Below are 23,877 nucleotides of genomic sequence, written 5' to 3' on the forward strand. Positions count from 1 at the left end.
ATTTCCTCTGTGAAGACCTCTGGAAAAGAAGCATTATTGTTTGAAGTGCTCACCCCACTGTCGCTCACTGCCTGTATCTCCGTACAGATACAGTTGCTACAATCGTAATTATCCTTCAGTAAATCATACACCCTGCGCATTCATACCTTATCATCCAGTCACTTACAATCACCTGGAAGAACATTTCCAACCTGTGGTTATCTACTTCTTACAAGGTTGTTAGTGTGTCAAGAGATAAAGTTCCCTCATTGTAGCTGCTTACACCACAAGGTATTCGCACGAGTCGTGCCACAGTCGTGAGTTTCTGACATGTCTTTCACTTCGGCAACTGTGAGTGATTCTCTCTGCGTCGAGCAGCACGAGATGGAGGTATGAACAAACATTAATATCAGAAACGATGTGTATTTCCCTTATTTACATATACTTCTGGCCATTAACTTTGGAATTCCACGGAGAATTTCCAGTAACCAACTGTTACTTTTTGCCAATATCCATACGACTATTTTAACGCAAAAGCAACTCTGTCTGTTACGATTTCAAGACTAAACCGCCCAACCCATTTCTTTGAAGTTTTGTGCATAGTTAGCGTGAACCCAGTTGGAGAAGACAGACCACTTTATAAAGTGTTTAGTACAACATATTTACTGCTTTGAAGAATATTGCGCCAATTAGGGATAAATATGTACGTTTTGAAAATTCCATTTTATCTGTGGAATTGGAACTTAATGATTTTGGTCAAGCTTCTTTTATCTATATGTTCTACGCAGAATGATTCGACATAAGTAGCACAATGCTTATACAGTGCCGACCGTGTTTAAACCTTGTTTCAATAGTAATATTACTAAATGGGAACGAACCGTTCTGTGTTATGTTTTCACAACTAAACCGCTGAATCCATTTTGATGAAAATTTGTATGGAGACAGATTGAAACATCAGAAGGAACTTAGGCTAGATTATAAAGTAAAGGAAAAAAATCGACCCCCGAGAGGGTCAAGTTGGGAATGGAACATTTTGTTTTAAATCAGTGAACATAACCCATGTTAAAAGGTTATTAAGTTCCTTGCATAATGCGCACATTATGTAATGTGTAGCTGCTTCAATAACTCGATGATAACTGAGCGCTGCTAACCCGCAGCCCCGCCTCCCCGCTCCCACACTATAAGTTATGCTCACCCCAGCAGGAAGAGAGGAGCTGATGTTATTGCATATGCAGTAGCTTATTTACTTACCATCACTCATCATAACGAAACTAGATATATATGAGCAAAGCGGGTAACAGCTAGTAGTAGTATAACTAGTAGGACGAAAACATTGCAGAATTTGTTGGTGGACTGAGGGTATACAGGGTGCAAAATTGCAACTGTTACCTCTGTATCTACAGATCTACATAAATTTTTCACTCGTCAATGTGTAGTTCATGGTGGAGGGTACATCGCACCGTTGTTGCGAACTTCATATCCTATTCGGTTTGCGTACTGAGCGAGGGAAGAGTGCCTGCGTAATATGTATGTAAGCGAACTAATCACTCATATCTTTTGCTCACAATCACTACAGCATGTATACGTTGGTGACACACAAATTGTAGCACATTCACAATGAAAACGTGCTTTTGAGTTATTTCAAAGTCTGTTTCTGCGGCTACTCCAAAAAAGAGAACAATATTCTAGAAGTGGTTTCACTAGCTTCATTGATGAAATTTTCTTTACAGATTCACCATACATTCCAAGAAAACGTTCGTAAGAGTCTAACTCATCCGTTCTTTGCCCTAATATTGATTTACCGGTTTCATTTCATTTCATACCACTTCCTAGTCATACAATGTGACCAGCTCAAGACGTTCACCACTTAACTATACCGTTCTTTCTCTTTGTCATAGGCGTTATGTTACACTTATCCCCCTTTATAAAGAGCTGCCATTAGTTAAATCAGGTGCAACTTCTGTCGAAGTTATCCCGCAATTCCTTACGACGGTGATAATTTTCCGGGTCACAACTCCAGTGTCACCGGTACATCAGTCTTACCGCGTGTTATACTCATATGCGAGAGTAAGATGTGCTTACATTGCGCTAAGGACAGAAAAGTATGTGTAAATGAATACATGAATGGAATCTATGATCTTTGATACTGCAAGCAATTTTACGGTCTACTCGGAGAACATATAATCGACCTTTGTGATTTGTCATATGGAATGAGCATGCATGTCTGGATGGTAAGCACTTTACCACACTAACTTGATATACACGGTGAACATTAATAAAACCAACAAGCTGCGAATCGAGTAAGAAAGGTTCTCTGAACATCTGTCGAGAAACGCATAGTTGCCACACTAGATGGAGCTTACCTACAACAGTTTGACCACGTGCCTTGGGTTCATCGCGTGATAGCGGCTATGTGACTGACACACAGTACTGCATGCTGCAGAATGGTCCGGTATTCACGTCGGGCACAAGACGAGGTGGAGTACGGCCAAGCAGATGGAAACGGTCGAGAGGCAGCATGGCTATAACAAAACAAGTACGCTCACAGACACCAGACACATCGCACAACAGTTCAAGCCTTTTTGTAGTTTGTGTGATCATGAGTCCTTTCAGACAAACGAACATGCAGGGAGATGGTGGACCGGATCTACACGATATTGAGACGAACTGTAGTAGAAGTTTCAGGCAAGTGGCCCACCAACATGGTGTAAGCTAAGGTACGATATGTGTATCCTGCATGAGAACCGCAACTATCCGTATCACCAGCAATCCCATGGAGGCCCGCCTGAACATTTGTTGTGACGTGGATGCGCTGCAGATCCCTACTGTGTTCCTCGACGATTTGTTGTTGTTGTTGCATGAACACATCCATTTGCAAACACAAGTTCGTAGGACCTTTCTTCTCTATTCCAGTCAGGAATCCATCAGTGCAGTTTGTCGTATTTATTAATGTATAAGGTGTACAGCAACAACGTTAAACATAATATGATAGGCAGAAAGCTGTATTGGAGTGTACATTCCACTTTTTACCCGACAAGCTATAAAGCAGGTGCCCAATGTTCTTGTCGCAGTGGTTAAACACGTTCCCGTCAGATCGCTGAAAATAAGCGACCTCGGTGTTGGTTAACAGCTGGAAGGGTGACCGCTTGAGTCCGTCGAGCGCTGTTGGCAAGCCAGCTGAGGATTTATTTGGTTGAGAAACAACGGCTCCGGTCTCAAAAAACTGTCAAGACCAGGAGAGCTGTGATCTGACTACTCAGCCTTCCATATCGATATCCAGTTATCGGCTGAGGATGACACGGCGGTGGAAATGTACCACTGGGCTTTCCGAGGCCCGCTGAGACGGAGTTTACATAGCATGTAAAAATAGGAAAAGGTTTCTGCAGTTTTGTAAAAACTTGTGCATACTGAAGCTTTTTTTTACATTAATCATCGTTTCTGCTGAAAGCAGAATACTGGAATACTGATTAAAGCTCGTCGTTGAAATTACGTCCAGTTTAGAAACTGAACACAATGGCCTGTAGGTAGACGGATCATTAGACAGGAATTTTATAAATAACACGGGAATTAAAAGAATTTGTAGATGCTACAATGAAGTTTGTGATAATTTTGACCCAATCCAAAACAAACGAGTACAGTGGTCCCGGTGTGGACCTTGTGCTGTACAAGCGGTCCTTTGGGGAAAGAATTGAACAGTCAGAAACTCCAGATACATCAGAATATCTGAACATATTTAAATAAACGAGAGTATGATATAGTCAGTATACATAAGGTACCGATAAACGAATGAAAAATCGATACTGTACCATGCCCATCGATAGCTAGCTGCTACACTGGATAATGGATGTTAAGTTTGAGCATGAGCAAAGGCTCATTTATCATTCTGGAAATTCTACAGGCATATATCATGCCTAGCTGCAAAATGCAACTCTCACACTTGCCACACATTACTTTAGGTCGTTGCGTGATTAGCTAACAGAAAGTAACTTCAAAGGAAGCTGCCATAATAGTAGTCAACAACGTGTAAGGACCAGCCAAGAATACCATCGAACCAGAGCAACTGGCAGAAAGCTGACTGCAAACAGTTAGGAAGAGAGAGGTTAGTGACTGAATCGATAGGGCTCACGTACATAACAAGCGGCCCTCGCAGGCTCCAAAGCATACTGAACGATGTGTTCGCGATGTCCTGTTCCAGTGGGAGCCACAATGCAGTTTTATTCGCCATCGCTCCGTAGGGATAATATGGAACAGTAGCTAATGTAACGTTCAGTTTGAGCGCGCCTTACGTGATTCGATTAGAAACCTAAAATCCGCTGCTTTCTTTCCAGGTATGGCGCCTAACCATCTGGATCGTCTAAGTGGTACAAGGCGGCAAAAAATCCTGTTAGTTGCACACAAGTAATTTATTTAAAAGTGTAGTAAAACGTATGTCAATTTTCTACAGTTTCTCCAGAAAAAATTCGGGACAATGTTTTTAGACAAGGAGAGACCATTGACCCAGATAAGACAAGACCTGTTTAAACATTCTGTCCAGTGGACTGGGAAAATTAATTAAACAGGATCGAGACACTACGGGATGCATGTCCCGCCCCCTTCCCCAGCACAGGTGCTCTTATGTAAGGAATCGATTCATATTATGCACCGCCGCGCGTATTAACATGGTGAGTATGAGTCGCCGGCACAGATGATGGTGATGTTTAGTTTGTGGGGCGCTCAACTGCGCGGTCATCAGCGTCCGTACAAAGTCCCAATATTTACAGAGTCCTACCTAACCACTGTCACAGGTAATGATGATGATGGTGATCTAATGTAAGACAAACACCCGGGCAGAGGAAGTCCCCAAATCGGCCGGGAATGCAACCAGGTATCCAGTGATCCAGCCATTAGACCACGAGATGCGGCCCTAACACATATGCAACTAGAGCCTGGGAGCATGAGTCATGGCAGTACGTCGATCGTCGACAGACTTCGAGTGACCTGTGCAGACGTTTCTACAACTCAGATAACGTTAGGATGCACAGGAGATCGCCTATCGCTGGATTAAGCGATTTTCAGTTAATTTGTCGCGAAGCAGAAAGTGTTGCGTGGGCAGCTGCACGAATTTATATAGGACGCTTCCAACACTTCGCACGATCGACATTTGTTTCTGTTTCCCAAAGTCTCTGGTTTTACTCGATTATTTTTCAATTCATTCGTTACTAAGTACAGTAGTTATCTTTATCTTTTTACATTTAATTCTGTATGCGAAATATATTGTCTATTCTGTTATGCTTTTATTTTATTATGAAATAAAATCACAATGGAATACAACTTGCGACTTCCTATAAACTCGCATACATTCAGAGATACTGACTGTTTACTGCCCCACGCAGAAGACAGAGGTGCATTACATGAAGAACATACCATGGAAGCTGAGAAAAAAATTCCGGACCGCATCACGAAAGTACCACGCACAGTCATCACCTGCCAAGTGAGTGCCTCGGACACTGTGGTTTATCGCCCTTTGAGAGAGAACTGTCTGCGGCCTTACCACTTTCAATTTATTTATTTTATTTATCGTATGGCAATACACACACATAAGAAACAAACAGACAAATCACTAATATAACAAACGTTAATAATTGCCAACCAACATTACTAATATAACAAAGTTTACGGATTACAAAGAAACATCAAGTCTATTAATAAAATCTATCGACTGGAGTTGCGAGCAGGAAGTCGTCGGGGCTCCCATTATAGGCTCTTCTGGAACACTCTTCAACAATGTGGCTGATGGTCTGACTTTCTCCGCAGTCACACTGAGGGGATGGTATTTTACCCCATTAATACAGGGAGTAAGCACATCTGCCATGACGAGTTCTAATCCTATTTAGAGTGGACCACGTTTTGCGCGGTAGGTCAAAACCAGGTGGCTTTTGTGTGATGCAAGGCATGTTATGATTTTTCCATGCGTTCCATTTTTCAGACCATGCGTTTGTGGTACTGAAACCTTCTTGTACACAGTTCCTTGCTGTTCTTGTTGGCGGGTTCCTAGATCGAAGCCTATTAGTGTTTGCAGCCTCAGTGTCTTGGTGGATTGGCAGGCCTCGATTTCCCATGATGTTTTTGTATTCACGTACAAGGGCGTCAGTACGTCGCAGGTGTGGCGGCAGGATGTGGCTTAATATTGGGAGCCATTGCGTTGGAGTGGGTTTAATTACTCCTGAAATCATCCTTAGGGTGTTATGCAACTGGACATCCACCTTTTTTACATGTGGGCTGTTGAGCCAGATCGGAGCACAGTATTCGGCAGCCGAGAATACAATTGCTAAAGCGGAGGTGCGGAGAGTGGACGCCGCTGCTCCCCAGGTAGTACCACAGAGCTTTTGAATAATGTTGTTCCTTGTCTTTAATTTTTCGGCAGTCTTTGTTAGGTGCTCTTTAAAAGATAGTGTTCTGTCCAGCGTCATGCCCAAGTACTTCGGAGTTTTGTTATGCCTGAGAACAGTGTTTTCAAATCGAATGTTGAGTTCCTTTCCAGCGAGTTTGTTGTTGAGATGGAAGCAACTAACCTCTGTTTTGGAAGCATTTGGTTGAAGTCTCCATTTACGGAAATATTCACCCATTATCTTCAGGTCTTTCGTTAGGATATCCTCAGATGCTTCCATTGAGCTACATCTTGTAGCGAGGGCCCAATCGTCAGCATACCCGAACTTTCTTGATTGTGTTTCCGGCAGTTCTGCAATATAGAGGCTAAACAGCAGTGGTGCAAGCACTGATCCTTGTGGTAAGCCATTCTTTAGTTTTTTGATGGAGCTGTAGTCAGTGCCCATACTTATTAGGAACACCCTATCTTTGATCATGCTGTCTATTAAGCGTTCTATAGATTTGCAAGGAATTACTCGTAGAATTTTGTACATGATATCTTCTCTCCACACAGTGTCGTAAGCTGCTGAGAGGTCAATAAAGGCGACTGATGTTTTCAATTTTCTCTGGAATCCCGCCTCAATGTAGGTAGTGAGTGACAACACCTGGTCAGTACAACCTCTTCCTGGCTGAAAGCCTGCCTGTTCAACTGGGATCGCCCTGAACAATTCTGGGCTAATTCTGTTATATATAAGCCTCTCTAGTAGTTTATAAATTACAGACAGCAGAGCAATTGGTCTGTAGCTTGTTAGGTTGTCAGTTGGCTTCTCAGGCTTTAGAATAGCTATTACCTTAGATCATTTGAGTTCTTGTGGGATATTGCCAGTTTGCATTATGTTTGTGAAAAATTGAGCCAGCCATACTTTTGTATACTGGCCACAGTTTATTATGAATTAAGAGTGAACGTTGTCGAAACCTGGTGCCTTTGTTGGTTTGACATCTTTCAGAGCTTTTTCTATGTCTTCGCTAGAGAAAGGGCGAGTGAGTTCAGTTTCTGTGGCTTCATGTTTTAAGATTTTGAGTTCTCTCTTCACTTGGAATGTATGAGTTTTATCCTTTGGTGTCCTAGACGTGTTAACTAGATGTGCAGCTATAGAATTTGGTCTTACAGCTGCTTTTTGTCGTTGTGCTAGTGGGCTGCTACCTAGTTTTCTCAGCAGTGACCATGCTTGCCTGCTAGATGTTTGGAAATTGAGGCTTTCTACAGTTTCCGTCCACTTCTGTCTTCTGGTGGCATCCAAGCTGTGAAGCAGTTCATCCGCTATTTCCTGGTCTCCTGATTCAAGGAAGCTCTGGTATAGTTCTTCGCAGGATTGGGACCATCCAGGGATGTATTCTTTGCGGTACCCTCTTGGTATGTGCTTCTTGGCAGTGCTTCTCATGGCACCAACAAATCTTTGGTAATTTTTGATAGTAGGTTGTATCCATCCCAAACATTTGTCCAGATCTGTGGAGAACCCAGTCCAGTTGGCTTTTTTAAAATTCCATCGTGGGCGAGGAATAGAGGTAATTAGGGGAATTTGAGTTCCTACCTCTATAATGATTGGACGGTGTTGACTGTGCGGAAAGTCGGACAGAACTCTACGCAAGGCCTTGAGAGGTTTGTCTCTGTTGTTGGACGAGACGAAACACAGGTCAGGATTGTATTCCTGTCTCCAGGCAGCTGATCTAAACGTAAATCGATCCTTAGCATCGAATGCATGGTATAAGTATTCGTCTTCTGCCCATTTTGCTAGTGCTTCTCCATTTGCATCGCTGTCTTTATACTTCCACTGTTCATGATGACTATTGAAATCCCCAACGTATGCAGCAGGATGTGGCTGAGTTTGAAGAGCGTGGGCTGGCCAAGGTGTAGCAGGTGGCTTATAAATTTTGGAGACAGTAATGCTTCCGATTTTTGTGACAACGTTATGAATGTCTTCGTTTGTGGATGTAGAAATTAGGAAAGTGTTTTCAATATCTTGTTTGACATATGTGGCCACTCCATAAGACCTATGATAGGTCGCTCCCAACATTTCATAGCCTGGTATTTTGCCCCTTTTATTTAGTTGTTGGACTGTATCACAATGAGTTCCCTGTATAGCAACCAAGTCAATGTTGTCATTTTTTTATAGTTTTGATAGAAACTGGCACTTAGAATAGCTTATGCCTTCTATGTTTATGTGACAAATTCGAACCACGGGTCCGAGTTTCCTGGTCAGAAGGACCTGAGAAGGGCCGTTTGGTCTGCCTGGTGACATAACTCTTACTGAAAGTGTCTTATAGTCAGGTGATCCTCAGATTGACTGCCAGTATGTGCTAGCTCATTTAGTGTTACCCAGGGTGCACGTGTAGTGTTGCACTACGGACGCGAACTAGCTTTCCACCCCACCACTTTCAATGCATGCAACCGTTGGAAGAGCCTAATTTCCATCCGCAACGAGGATTCTCACAGTGATTTTATTGCAAAGTGCGCAGCAGGATTTTGTAAGCAAAATACTCATCACAGATGAAGCGTGTTTCACTCGCACAGGAATAACTAATTTCCGTAATATGCCCTCATGTAATGTACACAATTAGAGAAAACACATTTTCAGCACCGCTTTTCTGAGAATATCATTTAGTGGTACAATTGTTGATTACATTATTGCGCCTCGTGTTACCTGCACGAGTGACTTGTCACAATTATCGAACATACCTAGAGACTACATTGTTATATTTTTTTTTAGAAAATATTCCGTTGTCTGTGCGTCATAACATGTGATTCCCCTATGATGATCAAAGATTATGAAGATATTTGAATAGACAATTTCCAGGACGATGAACAGGACGCTATGGACCACGTCGGCGGTCAGCACCCAGTCTTGATTAAAACCATTGGATTTTTACTTTTGGTGCAATATGAAGGATTTATTTGTCCTCATCAAGTAAGAAAACAATGGAGAAACTTACGCAGAGGATTTTCGATGTTGCCATTCAAAACAAGTGTGTATGTGTGAACTAGTGCGATGAAATTGGATTCGCCGTAAATTCGTCTCGACCCTTTGTTGTAGTATTGCCGTAAGAATAAACACAGTATTGCCTCCGTAGCGTAGCGGTAGCGTTACTGCATACCAAGCAAGGGACTGGGTGTCGTGTGTTCTTCATCATCATTTTCGTCATCATTGACTCGCAAGTCGCCGAAGTGGCGTCAACTAAAGAGGACTTGCAATACGGCGGCCGAACTCCCCCGAATGGGGCCTCCCGGCCAACAATGCCACACGAACATTTCGTTTAATATTTTTTACAAAAGGAAAATAATCTCAATTCAGTTTTGTTATGGTATGTTGTAATAAGAGAAAAATGCTGATTGTAGTTAATGTACAACGAATTACGAAGTATTTGGTTGATTTTCTGCCCCTCATGATATCAAAAACACAGCATCATACAAATGAAAATGGCTTTTGTTATATAAGATTTAAAATTAATAGGCTCGGTTGGATACTTACCGTATGTCGTCGCTACGGTAACTGACACAGTAACCGAGCGGTTCTAGGCGCTACAGTCTGGAACCGCACGACTGCTACGGTCGCAGGTTCGAATCCTGCCTCGGGCTTGGATGTGTGTGATGTCCTTAGGTTAGTTAGGTTTAAGTAGTTTTAAGTTCTAGGGGCTGATGACCTCAGCAGTTAAGTCCCATAGTGGTCAGAGCCATTTTTTGACACAGTAACAGAACCTATATCGTCACACCTAGTAGACACGTCTATACTTGAGTAATCAAAGAGAGTGACACATTAATTACTTGATGTGGAGTGTCAGACATCTGTATAACATGTTTAAGATTCAGAACCCGTGGAATAAGGCTAATTTAAAAGTTGACATTTTAACGAACACCTTTCCCAGTTTTATAGTGCTCATGAACATGTATACTGAAAAATCGTGGGCCTACTAAGCTACGGTTTGGTACACCGTACGTTACTATCGTTTACGTGAAATATTCGCCGCCAAGTGAAGCGTACTGTCTTTTGTTAAGAACATAATATTTTCGGGGCTTGGATTAGGTTTTATCATCCTGAACTTCATGCACATGTGATATTTACCTATAACTCTTTGCATCGCTCCTACTTCAGTTTCAGATGACAAGAATGAGTGTACTTTTTCAGTCACACATACACCGATCAGCCGAAGCAGTATGAGCTTGGATACAGACTGGTGGCGTCTGGGGCACGTGACGCTGTAACAAAATTCTGTAAGCTGAGCTGACAAGGACGGGGGTCACACTAGAGAGGACGTGGGTTTCAAATGGGGAAATTCATTAAGATAAGCGATTTTCACAAAGGGAAGTTTTTACTACGCAGTCTTGTGAACGAATATCTCTAAAACGGCAAAGGTGGTCGAATGTTCATCCGCTACTGTTGTAAGCATCTACGGCAAGAGGTAGAAGGACAGTGAAAATGACACTGGACATCCACGGATCTTCACTGAACGAAGGGTTTGGAAGCATATCTGCTCTGAATAGTAGGCTGAATGCTGGTCTGTGGCATCTCTGCCTAACGAGTACAATACTGGTGCACTCCCAAGTATTTCGGAGCAAACTATTTATCGAACATTGGTGAAGATGGAGCTCTGAAGCAAGCCACTCCTATGTGTTCATATGTTGACCCCAGGACACCGTCAGTTACAATTGCAGTGTGCACCGGACCATCGGGGTTCGACCGTTGATCAGCGGAAACCTGTTAACGCTTAGGGTGAATAAGATTTTTTATGCACTAGGTCGATGGTCATCAGAACAAACACCATCATCGATGTGAACGGCTGCTCGAAACGTGCAACGCGCTACAGACGCAGGCTGGTGGGAGCAATATCATGTTATGTGGGACATTCTGCTACACTTGCGTTGGACCTGTGTAAGAGTAATCGAAGACACAGGTGCTAACCATCTGATGTCTTCCCCGACGTCATCTTTCAGCAGCATGAAAGTCCATGTCTCGGAGCCAAGTGGTTTCAGCAGCATTATAGCGAAATCACGTTGATGTCTCGGTGACCCAGTTCGCCTGGTGTAAATCCTACGGAACCCATCTGGGTCGCTATCGGGTGCCATCACCGCCTACGCAAATCAGTGGCTCGTTATTTACGCGAATTATATGACCTGTGCGTAGACATCTAATGTTACATACCTACACAAACCTATCAACAAACTGTCGGATCCCTGATACGCTGAATCAGTGAAGTATTTCGTTACCAAGACTGACAAAAAACTATTAAGCAAGTGGTCATCATAATTTGGGTCATCAGTGTAGCTGTTAGTTGCGCAAGCGTTTCTCGATAATTATGAGCTACGAAAGGAGCCAATTCTGTCGCGTATTTTGTGAAAGATATAATCATAAATCCATCACAATCACGTGCCTTTTTCGCTTTCAGTTGTTTGATTGTCTTTCAATGCCTGGTGCTAATATCGATATGGCTAGTTTGAGGGTCTATGAGGCGGTCGAATATTGCTACTATAGTATTGCCTTGCATCTATATATTTTTAAAGGTGGAATCTAAAACTTACACTTGTTGTGTTTAGTTTCAACGTCTGATCGATCCACGAGATATTAAAGGAACGGTTTAATCCTATTTATTGACTTCACATACAACCTGAATTTTTTAGAACTTCTTCATTGTCGAAATTATTGTAGACTTCGTGCCTGACAGACTTCACGGTGGAATGAGCTGCTATTAACTTTCCTTCTGTCAGCATCCTTACAATATCTCTTACAGCAAGAGTATAGTAACGTCTGTTTTCAAAACATGTTCTAATCGTACCACGGAACCAGTGTGGTTCTTCACCGTCTTTTATTAAATTACGTGGAACTCACCCATGGCGTGACTTATTCTGTCTTTCCACTTTGAGCACAGTTTTTCTGAATTTACCAAATCTGTAATAAATGTTGCTATTTATGCAAAATAGTTTGATTATAAATCTCCGTCATATCGACCAAACACAAATACCGATTTCGCTCTTTTGATCAGCTTTCTCCCTTTCGCAATCATTGTTCCTATGAAAGCATCATTGTCGTTGATTTATCTTCATTTGATGATATTCTCGAAAAGGACGGTCTCTTTGTAACTGGTAAGTATAGAACATTTCTTGCACTCATGGGTTGTAGGGGACGTTGTTCAAGGCAGCTGATGGACATGACTCTATACAGATGACGTACGTACAGTTTTCCAAGTCATTGACGCACAACATAAAGTTATCACCAACTGCTGTCGTATGTACGGGGTATTTCAGTGCTCATGTGACTGCAACTCGTGTATCTAGAAACACACAATCATTAACCCAAGTGAACTCAAGTCCAAGAATCACGGCGATTCTCGTGCTTACTTATTCTAAAACGGAAATCACTAGAATTAATGCTTCTCCTTGTCGCAACAAAAATGTTTCAATTCATTAAAATGTTTCTCTATTTGGTGCTGCGACATCTTATAAAATACTTAAAAAGTTAAAATACTAAAACGAATCGACATTTCATCATTGTTGCAGTGGTCATCCTCAGGAAAGAGACTAATTTGCTGATGAGCCGGTGCTTCATTATAGCACAAACGGTGTTATTAGCCTGCCGACAATACATATGTAATACTTTACACAAGTGCATTTGTGGGTGTTAGAAGAGAGACACAGAAAGAGAGATAAGGGACTGCTGGCAGTTGGTAACTCGCAACGAATCAACAAGAAGCGCCTGCAAGCCCTGTTTTAGTAAGGTTAATTGAGCAGAAACGGAGCCGCGGTCGCTAGAGGATTTGATTTCTGAGAGCCAGGACGGAGGGATGCCGAATCAGTTTTTCTTGTGATCAGCCTGATTCAGGATTTCGATTGCCTCTACTGTTCTGCGTGCCTTCCGGTTTCCTCGGTGAAGGCGGCGCCTCACGCACACTGTATATTGTGTACGACAGCGGCGTTGGCAACATTTTCTGTATCATTAGTGGTCCCTACCGAATCCTGTATTCTGCCAACACTGTCCTAAACTTTTCTGATGCATCATTCCTACCCGATCACTGTTGCCCTTGACGTAAGGTAAGTGCACGACTAGTAGCTGATCGATTTGTTTAGAACCTCTTCTTGTTATTCTATTGCATCCGTGGCCTCAGAAACTGTTATTTACCTTTTTCAATTCTTATTTGATACAGTGTTCATTACAGATGCGGTGGGCTCGAGAGGTCAGCGTGCCATAGACTGAAAACCTCTGGGCCCGGTGGTGGCGGGTAGGTTTCCTGCAGACATTTTGTCCCACATTTCCGTTGGAAGTTCTCCAGACTTCCATGTCCAGGAATGGAACTGCATACTTACTGTTCGTTCAAGAGTGAACTTCTTCTTAGGAAAGCTCTGCTTCTTCAAGTAAATAACGGAAGTGTAATCCACATATCGCAGCCAACAGCGTTGGTGGAACCGCGCGAAGCCGAAGGCAGTTGACCCAATGCTTGCTTGAAGATGTCTTATGCAACTGGAGAGAGGAGGGATCACATATCTACTTCCCAGTTTGCACATTTATTTAGAACGTCAGGTGAAATAACTTAACTGTAAGCGTAACGGCACCGGGTGGCCGGCCGAAGTGGCCGTGCGGTTAAAGGCGCTGCAGTCTGGAACCGCAAGACCGCTACGGTCGCAGGTTCGAATCCTGCCTCGGGCATGGATGTTTGTGATGTCCTTAGGTTAGTTAGGTTTAACTAGTTCTAAGTTCTAGGGGACTAATGACCTCGGCAGTTGAGTCCCATAGTGCTCAGAGCCATTTGAGCACCGGGTGACAGATATCAGGTAGTATGCGTTCCTGAATGTATCATGACTGAGCTGACAAATGTATCAATCTGCTGCACATGCTGCTCCTGCATAGATGAAACGAAATAAGTAGGAGCCTACGCATACGATTCTGTATGCCCCATTTTGGGTCGTAATTAACCAGACACTTCTCCAGATTTCAGCTACGTTCGTCGGTCCCGTTAACAATAGGCTTGATTGGTCATCTTTCGTTATGGATCTTTGGTGGCTTAGAAATTATTGGAGACATTGCGATTGTGGTGATAAGTCTACTACTGTGTCATGAACGTTTCTGGAGTGCTAGATTAAGGTTCGCGTCTTCTTAAAAGTCTTTTCGCCGTTCGATCACTCCCACAATCTGATAAATAATTTCGCCAGATAACAACATAACCCTTATGGGACACACAAGAAATTTTGCTTCGTACTAGGTTCCGAAGTATAAAGACACACCATGTTGCACTGCATGAGTTACAGTTAAGTAAGAACGTGGGCGACATTAAGAGCAGATTCTAAAAAAAATGGACGTAGTTCGTTAACAGCCAATATCGCAGAAACTGTGTCCTTTATGCATTGTCTATAATGCATTCGTATACTTTGAAGAGACGTTAGTGCAGCTTATGCGTCGCATTTTGAGGCTTTGTTTCTCTGGAGCCGTTACCAAAGGTCCGAATATGAATCATGCCTCGACGTCTAAATTTATAGGGAAATCAATGTCATTTGTACAAATTTGCGTGACACACTAAACCGGTTAAAAATGTGGGTGACTTAGACAATGCGCTACACTCACGTTTATTCTTGTATATCTCATTGAAAAATTCAAAGTAAACTAATGCTTTATGGATATTGCATGAAGGATAAGGGGTGTGAAAGAACTTAGGCCAATTCTTTTAGAGTGTCTGTGTAATGCGTGTCACGCTCTCACTTAGCAGGCTGTACTTAGCCTACTGAAATTAGAAGAAAACTTCTGACAGTCAATGAAAATGAGAAAACGAGAGCCAACTCCCTTGTTAGCATACATAGAGAAGTCACTAATTCCTTACCGAACGAGGTGGCGAGGCTGGGCAGTGGCTAGCACACTGGACCCTCATTCGGCAGGACGACGGTTCATTCCGCTTCCGGGCATCCTGATTTAGGTTTTTTGCGATTTCCCTAAATCGCTCCATGCCAATGATGGGATGATTCCTTTGCACGGCCGACTTCCTTCCCCGTGCTTGCCTAATCCGATGAGACCGATGACCTCACTGTCTGATCTCCTCCACCAAACAACCCAACCCCAACCCAACTAATTCCTTCAAAGCAATATTCCCTCGATAGTTCAGGACTGATATGCTACTTTAACATCAGAGAAGGATAGAAGAAGATGTGAAGCACCCCTAAACATGTGAAGGGTTGCCTTACGCGAAGCCTCAGCTAACAAGGATGACGAATTCAGCGTTTGAAGAAATCTTGAATGGCCATGAGCCAGCTGAGAGGAGAAACGTGCCAGTGACATTGAGATGTGAAGAGTACATCATAATCCCCTGTAAAGGTGTGGAGAGATGGAGTAACCTGTACTGAAGAGAATCATATACTATATATCATAAAAAAATGGTGGATGCCCCCACTTCTGAGTATGTAATCTCGGCTGGACGCATGCAGTGATAGGATAAGGGTGTCATAAACCTATGAATCCTCTCCTGAGGTAAGCTGGCCCTTAGTTATTGCAACTGCCATTGATATCCTGTAGACTGAGCCTGGGACGACGATGGCTGCGACCTCGTCCCACAGATGTTCTGTCGGGGACACCTCTGATTTTGTTGGCCGCTGGAGCACCTCATAACACGCAGGCAGTTCATAGACACACTTATCACGTGTGAATGAGCATTGTTCTGTTGAAAAACGTCTCCAAGATACAGGCTCTTGGCAGTTAACACCTGGGTATGTTCGTGAAAAACAGCTGTGCCTTAGAGTTCTCCCGGTCATTATCAGTCGTGACCTAGGGTCATACCAGTTGAATCGCCACGGAGTGACCCGAGGAATAACATCGTTGTGCCTTTCTACGACATTGGAAGACTGAAACTTCTTCCCAGGTCGCTGCAATACTCTCAGGATTAGTGTAGGAAGCTGATTCATAGCTGATCAAAACACGACACCGTTCATCAGCATGTCCGTACATCCCCATCGCGGGATTACTCCTAACACGGCCATCTGACTTGTACGAGGTGCGGCTAGAAAAAAGCCGGACTGATGCTGGAAAAAACATTTATTTACAATTATTTACAATTTCATGTTATCTCCTTCAATGTACTCTCCTCCTCGGTCTCTACACCGCTCCATACGAATTTTCCACTGTTCATAGCAATGCTGCAGATCCTTTTCGGTAAGTCCATACATTACTTCCGTCGCTTTTTCTTTTACTGCTTCAACAGTCTCAAATCTAGTTCCTTTCAAAGCTGACTTGACTTTAGGGAAAAGAAAAAAGTCACAGGGGGCCAAATCAGGTGAGTAGGGTGGATGATATAAGATGGGAATGTTGTGTTTTGCCAAAAACGTCTTCACTGACAACGCACTGTGAGCTGGGGCATTGTCTTGGTGAAGGATCCATGACTTTTTTCTCCACAAATCGTTCCGTTTTCTCCGTACTCGCTCACGTAGGGTAGCCAGGACGCTAATGTAGTAATGCTGATTCACTGTTTGTCCCTCTGGTACCCAATCAATATGGACAATCCCTTTGATGTCAAAAAAAAAAAACAATCATCATTGCCTTGAATTTCGATTTTGACATTCGTGCTTTTTTTTGTCGTGGAGAACCAAGAGTTTTCCAATGCATCGATTGGCGTTTAGTTTCGGGATCGTAAGTAAAAAACCACGATTCATCGCAAGTAATAACATTTTTTAAGAAGGTGGGATCACTTTCAATGTTTTCCAGGATGTCAGAACAAATCATTCTTCGGCGTTACTTCTGTTCAATTGTGAGACACTTGGAACCATTTTTGAACACACTTTGTTCATGTTGAAACTTTCATGAAGAATCTGCCTAACACTTTCCTTGTCAACTACTGTTAACTCAGACACTGCTCTGATTGTTAAACGGCGATCTTGTCGAACAAGTTTACCGATTTTTTCAATGTTTGCATCAGTTTTTGCTGACAATGGTCTGCCAGTGCGAGTGTCATCACTGGTGTCTTCGCGGCCATCTTTAAATCGTTTAAACCACTCAAACACTTGTGTTCGCGATAAACAATCATCGCCGTACACTTGTTGTAACATTACAAACGTTTCACTTGCAGATTTTCCTAGTTTGAAACAAAATTTGATGTTAACACGCTGTTCTTTCTGTACACTCAACATTTTCCGACGCACAGACAAAACGTCAACTACTTAAAACAGACGCCACGGACAGACTGAGTGCAGGAGGCAGATGAAACTCGAGCAGTAGGCGGAGCGAGAGTCACGTGACAGGCCACGCGACTTTCAGCCTTATTGCATTCGTTTTATTGTTTCACCAGTACTAGTCCGGTTTTTTTCTAGCCACACCTCGTATTGTTATCTGTGGGTTATGGATGAGACAATAAAAAACACTAGTTCGACCAAGGGTGCGGCATGACAGGGAATGTAGCGGGAAGTTCGCTACTAGTTGTCGGTGGTGCATACTTGAACAATAGTCTTATCTTGTGGTCAGACGTGCTCGATCAGGACTTTCAGAACGACTGTGCCATCCCTCGCATTCCCATGCGGTCTAACATCAGCCCACTGCCACAATTAACTACTCGACATATTTGGATATTGTATCATTTAACCAGCCTGTCAACTAGAAACCCAGTAAATGGCTCTTTCAAACAAAACACGCTGTCTCTCACAGGTATGCGACACATACGTGTACTTCACACTCAACATCTGACGCTATTAACGCCCCGAAGAGATCTGGTGACAACACCAATAACACCAATGCACCTCTGGTGGACATTTAACTTGCCAAAGAGTGTTTCAGCTCTAATCATTCACGTATGCGTCGTTGGTTTGTATGTGAACAATATTACGTTTGAGCCGTAGTTGTGTCCGGCTCTTCGAAAAGCGCGCCAGGCACAGTGCTTTCCCTTTGCGTCTAGTGTTTGCGGGGGCGCTTTCGGTTTGGCGCGCTGTTTGGATTGCTACCGCCCTCTGGCGGGAGGTGGAGCAAGTGTACGGTCGCGTGACGATCGAGGGGTGCGTACTGGGCGGTGACCGAGAGAGGTGGTGTCGCGAGCGGGGCTCTGTTGTTGAGGGTCGTCAACTGCTCGCCACGTGCTTTGCCCGACTTCTTGGTTGTCAGGGGCTAAGTCTGCCTTACCCGCATGTACGTGGCTTACGAAGCTTAGAAGCCGTGGTGCAGGAGATCAGCGCGTGAGACCGTACGTCTTCTTATCTGCCGATGAAACCACTGGCAGCGGTTGGCTCTGACGAGCATTTGGAAGTGCAACGTGTTCGCGGCGCTGTGGAGGAGTGTGAGAAGTTGAGTACTGTTTTTATGTAAAACGGGTTTTTCAAGTTCTAGTGAAGTGTATGAGTTTCTTCACCAGTGGTTCTTTTGGGGTCTTCCCACCACAGTTTCGTTTGCCTGTCCGCGGGATTGTGGTAATTGCTTCTTTGTCGGGCCGTTTCATTCACACCTCGATTTGGTGATTTATGGTCGGTGCCGCGTGTCTCTGTGGTTCGGAGCCTGTGCAGGCACCGCCCTTGGTGCATCTTCTGGTTTTGGGTAACTCGGGGAGGTGGTGGTTTGTATTGGAAGTTTTGGGGCTGATCTGCTGTGGCCCTGTGGACCACAAATAACTATTCCGCGTATTGTGACTTGGGCCCCTTTACACGTGTCACTCCCTCACCGAGCTGCCTATAATGTGAAACTTTGTGTGCTGGCTTATTCACATTTATCTTGTAACAACTGACAGGTGTAATACAAGTTACTTAACTGTAGAGATACAACTATTTTAGCTTTAGTACAAACTAGCTACTTAAAGGTGTTTTTTAAAGGAATTGTTCTCGTCTATATATATGTGATAAGTGTAAAATCGTATTATTGGGAAGTTGTTAACGTCATACCTTGCAATATTGTTTACATAGAAAAAATTTGCCAGCTATTTAAAAGAGCTTTTTTTTAACTTTTGTCTTATATATATATATATATATGTCAAGCTTAAAATCTTATTATTGGGAAGTTGTTAACGTCATACCTTGCAATCTTCTTTTCATAAAGAAAATTTGTCAGCTATTGGAAATTGTTTTGAAATCGTTTTCTTAAAAAATGCCTGACTTTAAAATTTATTATTGAGAAAGTCTTTTAAAATAAAAGGGTATGATCAGCCGTGTGTGTTATTTCACCAGCACTTCCTGGCCCCTACTTCCACGGTAACGTTTTGGTATAACATGTGTACCTGAGTTGTTGTTTGTGAACCGCCATAATAAATGGTTCAAAGTTGATATCCCACCACGTCTGCCGGATGCTTCATTTTCATGACAGGCATTTTATGAACAGTAAATTTTGCGAGGACAGTGTTTATAGTGAGTTTAAAATAAGTTACGACTTTTACAGGGGAGCGTAGTTGCCAGCGTGTGCTGGATGCGTTAGCAGACGACCAAAATAGAATGGTAGGCCTACCCGGCACGGAATCTGGCTAACTAGCTTGACTGCGTAAACAGCAAGCCGCCCGATCTTTCTCAAGCGATGTTAGAGAAACAAGTTGGTGATAAACTTTTTTTCTCGCACATCCTATAGCTGAATTCGTTACTTTCACGATGAACCATCAATCGTTACAAATGGTTCAAATAGCTCTAAGCACTATAGGACTCAACATCTGAGGTCATCAGTCCCCTAGATTTAGAAACACTTAAACCTAACTAACCTAAGGACATAACACACATCCATGCCCGAGGCAGTATTCGAACCGGCGACCGTAGCAGCAGCGCGCTTCCGGACTGAGGCGCCTAGAACCACTCGGCCACTGCGGCCGGCGCCAATCGATTCGTAAATGGTCGTAGTTACTGTGATACTTTGATAGTAGGTAACTTCTCAGTTTGAAGTGAAAAACATGTGTCGCTTTGGATTTGTATTTCATGCGTGTTAGGTTACATGTTGCTGGGAATTAAATGTAGATAATATATTGAAGTAGTCTTTAAACTTGGAACGGTATCGCTGTCTGTTTTATGTCTCTAGAAAATGGAATTTGTGAATCCTCTCCGTCAAGAATTCGTGCGTGAGTGAAAAAACTAGGATGAAATATTCATAAATTCCTCGTCTCTCATAAATTATATGAGATATCGAGACGAGATTCTGGCTAATGATAGCGCGCCGAGACGAGAGTGTTTTGCTATATGATTAATAAGCGAAACTTCCTAATCTATAACGATGTTCAAGAGACTACAGATTTTTTCAGGTAAATAATTTAATTATTGAGGACCATCGATAGCTGTTGAAACGAGAACTGCGTCTGGTAACAATATACGTGAAGAAGTGAAGAAGTTACAAGTTTATATTTGTGCTGAGAATGTGCTGCATCATAAATTATTGACTTGACTTGCATTCAGTTCTTAGCTTAATAATGCACTGTTTTAGAATTTGGTCACAACTTTAACTGCATTAGAACATTAGGGAGATGAATAGTTCTAAGCTCTTCTATGTTTTGACAAAAGAAGCGGATTTTAACACACGAACAAGAGAAGTTACGTATTCGTCGAGACTCGTCACAGTCTACGAATCAAAGTCTTCTTAACTAAGCTGTAAGTATGGCCGACAACTCGAGACCAGTGCCGTTAAGTAACATTTGCAGTGGCGTCTTATGTCAGCATTTCAGCCTCAATGAGTGTAAACTTCTGTTTTTTTTTTTTTTTTTTTTTTTTTGTCACATTACCTTTCACTTGGGTGTATATATTCTAGGTCGGATTTAATGAGCATCATACGTAGGAAGCCTGATGAAAATATGCCCTTTACCATTAGCCAGTTCGTCGACCTGGTATAATGAAATATTGGCTTGTACAGCACTACACTTTCCATTAACATCGTCTTATACGTGCTAGGCTCAACTTCTTCTTAAGGAGTATTTCATTGTATCCAGAGCAAAATATCCGCTTTCCCGCACTGTATTGTAAGAGCTTTATGCATCACAACACAGTGACTTGGAGTTTTATCCATTACTAGATTCCGGGGAATAAAACTTTTATCCATTCTGGATTCATGTTTGGCACCAGAACGAACATTCGCACGCGCCTATTTCAGTTCCTTGGCACTGACAAGCAAGGCCCTCGGAAATGCTTAAGAGTTGCTCGGGATAGGAAGCAAATAGGGCGCGATATATCCTTATTTAAATGCAGAAATAATGAATATTGTGACGGCACAAATAGGGCCATTACTGAAAGTAAACTACTTGGAGTCTAAGTTTTGACTCAAAATCAGGCGTTATGTAATTCTAAACTACAATTTCTACGACGGGAGAAGTAAATCGAAAGTGTGTGTTGCAATTCTCGATACGTACATGGGATTCCGAATTTACTTACGTACTTCACGTATTAGGTTGCACCTGAATGAATAGAAATGTAAGGTGAAGAGGAACATTGCTAACTACAATACATTCAGAAATTTTAAACGTATATCACTGCAGATACTGATATTGACGTTAGATTTATATGGCTTTATACAACGATCTGCATAATACTGACAGACGTGTGAAACAAAATGTGAAGCTTAGTTCTAGTCCAGCAGTTCTTGGCCATTTAGTATAACGACTTTGAAACTGGTAAGTAGGAGGATAATTTTATTTCTTATTCGTATAACAGGTCACCTTCAGTGGTTGAACTGGAATAACGGAGTCTTTTAAAATGATGAGTGCAAACTCACTTCTTTCCAGTGTTTGGTGAGGCAATGGAGGTAAAGCTTGAAACTTTTTAGTCATCAGCTTTGAATATTTCTTCATGTTAGTAGTATATTTACACATTATAAAACTGACAAATATATAACTAATAAACATTATTATTGTGAGTCTATAGACGTGCTGTTTGATTACAGGAAAACGGGGAAATTTCAACCAACAGAAGAAACCCCAAAGTCGCGCCAGCATTTGAGGAAGTGCTGGACTCCATCGGGTCGAGAGGAAAATTTCAGACGAGGCTCAATATTGTTTTCAACTGCGTCGGCCCATGTCTCAATATGTTGAGTATAAATGTTTTCTTTCTAGCAATGCAGACGCCTGATCACTGGTGCCATGTTCCTGGCAGGGAACGTGCCAACCTGTCGCTGGAGGAGTGGAAGAATTTTACAATTCCGAGGTGAGACTCACTTCAAAATGTGCTTCATAGCATTATAAACACCGCATGTATCACACTCTGTACTGCAATAGTAATGGAGGTTTAACGTGCCATTCCTTCTGAGCGTACCTTCCTAAAAACACGGCTCTCATTCCTGTCTCTTTCTCATTTCTGGTAACTCCATGTATTTTCCCAAGTCGACACCTAAGCACATCAGGTAGCACATACTCATATTTTCTATATCCCTGTGACCCAGGATTAAAGAGGGAAAATGATTACCATTCTGGTCATGATCACTCTTTCCATGTGAACTGTCATATCAAAACTCCTGTAATAAGCTTTTGAACTCTTCGAGATTACGTCGTTCAGCGAGAATGGTTGGATGCAGCTACATGAACGATATTTCATAACACAAATGCCAATCAGTTCAGTAGTACCGTAGGAATTGCACCAGAACAGATCCTTCAGCACCATTCACACATAAAAGTGAGCAGGATTTGTGAAGTTCGTCTGGCTAAAATTATTCGTGATTAGTCTACTGTAGTTTTTATCACATTATTCTACTTCAAACAATTTCGCTGGTATAAATAGACGTCGAAATTCTTAAGATATTTTGCATGTATGAGATGAGACACACATGTGCGATACATTTCACTATCGAAATAACCACACAAATTCAAGCTAAAAACTACAAGCCCTCATTGGGGGAAGTTGAGATTGCTCTAGTCAAGTCTGAGGATGAGTGCCGTTTGTTGAATTTTTAAATACTTGAACTATCTTGAGAGATAGGAAATGACTGTCATCAAAATGTCAAAATTCCTCAAGAATGTAAAGACCACCACGATTAACCCTAAAAGTTCACTTAACGTCTAATCATTTTTCTCAATATTGACCATAATCTCTTTGAAACTCTTTTGTATGCCCAGTAGTAATGTAGCATGACTTCAAACTGGTGCACGGATTTAAGTAACCTCCTCCTGACCAGTTACCAGCTCTAGCGCTTCTGAGAATGGTTTATTCGACTCACATTCTCCCCTTAAATGTTGAAAATTATTTTGTAAATTGATTACCTCTTCAAAAAAAAAAAAAAAGAAAAAATGAAAAAAGACTGAAACTGAGTCTTCCCTCTCTCAACAGTAGCAAATTTCTCTTCAACAGTAGGCAGTCTGTTATAAGACTCCCCACCTAACTCTGCACTTAACCGTCTACACAGTTCAGTAAGGTTCCCCCTAAACGGCTTTGCTAGTAGACTTTAGGCTCTGTATTTGCACTTGTCTTGCACTAATACTGGATTACTGCTCCTATGAAACACTTTCGCCCCGTTCCTCCTACTTACATGTACATGCTTTCTCTTACACTCTCTTTTCTTTTGTAAATTCTTAATCGATTCATTATTACCGTTTATTAATTTTACAAATTACGCTTGTTGATTTTGCTATGAGAATGAAAGAGCATCAGTTTCTCTTGGGATATTGCTTAGTTGC

The 23,877-nt window shown here is 42.3% G+C and overlaps 1 protein-coding gene across 1 annotated transcript in view; it reads left to right on the forward strand.

The window, feature by feature from the left end:
- Positions 1 to 303: 303 nt before the first annotated feature.
- LOC126252177 (carcinine transporter-like) overlaps positions 304 to 23,877 on the forward strand; it is a 165,185-nt gene continuing 141,611 nt past the window's right edge. The window contains exons 1-2 of the mRNA XM_049953047.1: positions 304 to 369; positions 22,155 to 22,414. Of these exons, the coding sequence (XP_049809004.1) occupies positions 310 to 369; positions 22,155 to 22,414 (320 nt within the window). The 5' untranslated portion in view covers positions 304 to 309. The remainder of the gene's footprint in view (positions 370 to 22,154; positions 22,415 to 23,877) is intronic.

The sequence above is a fragment of the Schistocerca nitens genome, chromosome 4 (genome assembly GCF_023898315.1).
Source record: "Schistocerca nitens isolate TAMUIC-IGC-003100 chromosome 4, iqSchNite1.1, whole genome shotgun sequence".
Taxonomy (NCBI): Eukaryota; Metazoa; Arthropoda; class Insecta; order Orthoptera; family Acrididae; genus Schistocerca; species Schistocerca nitens.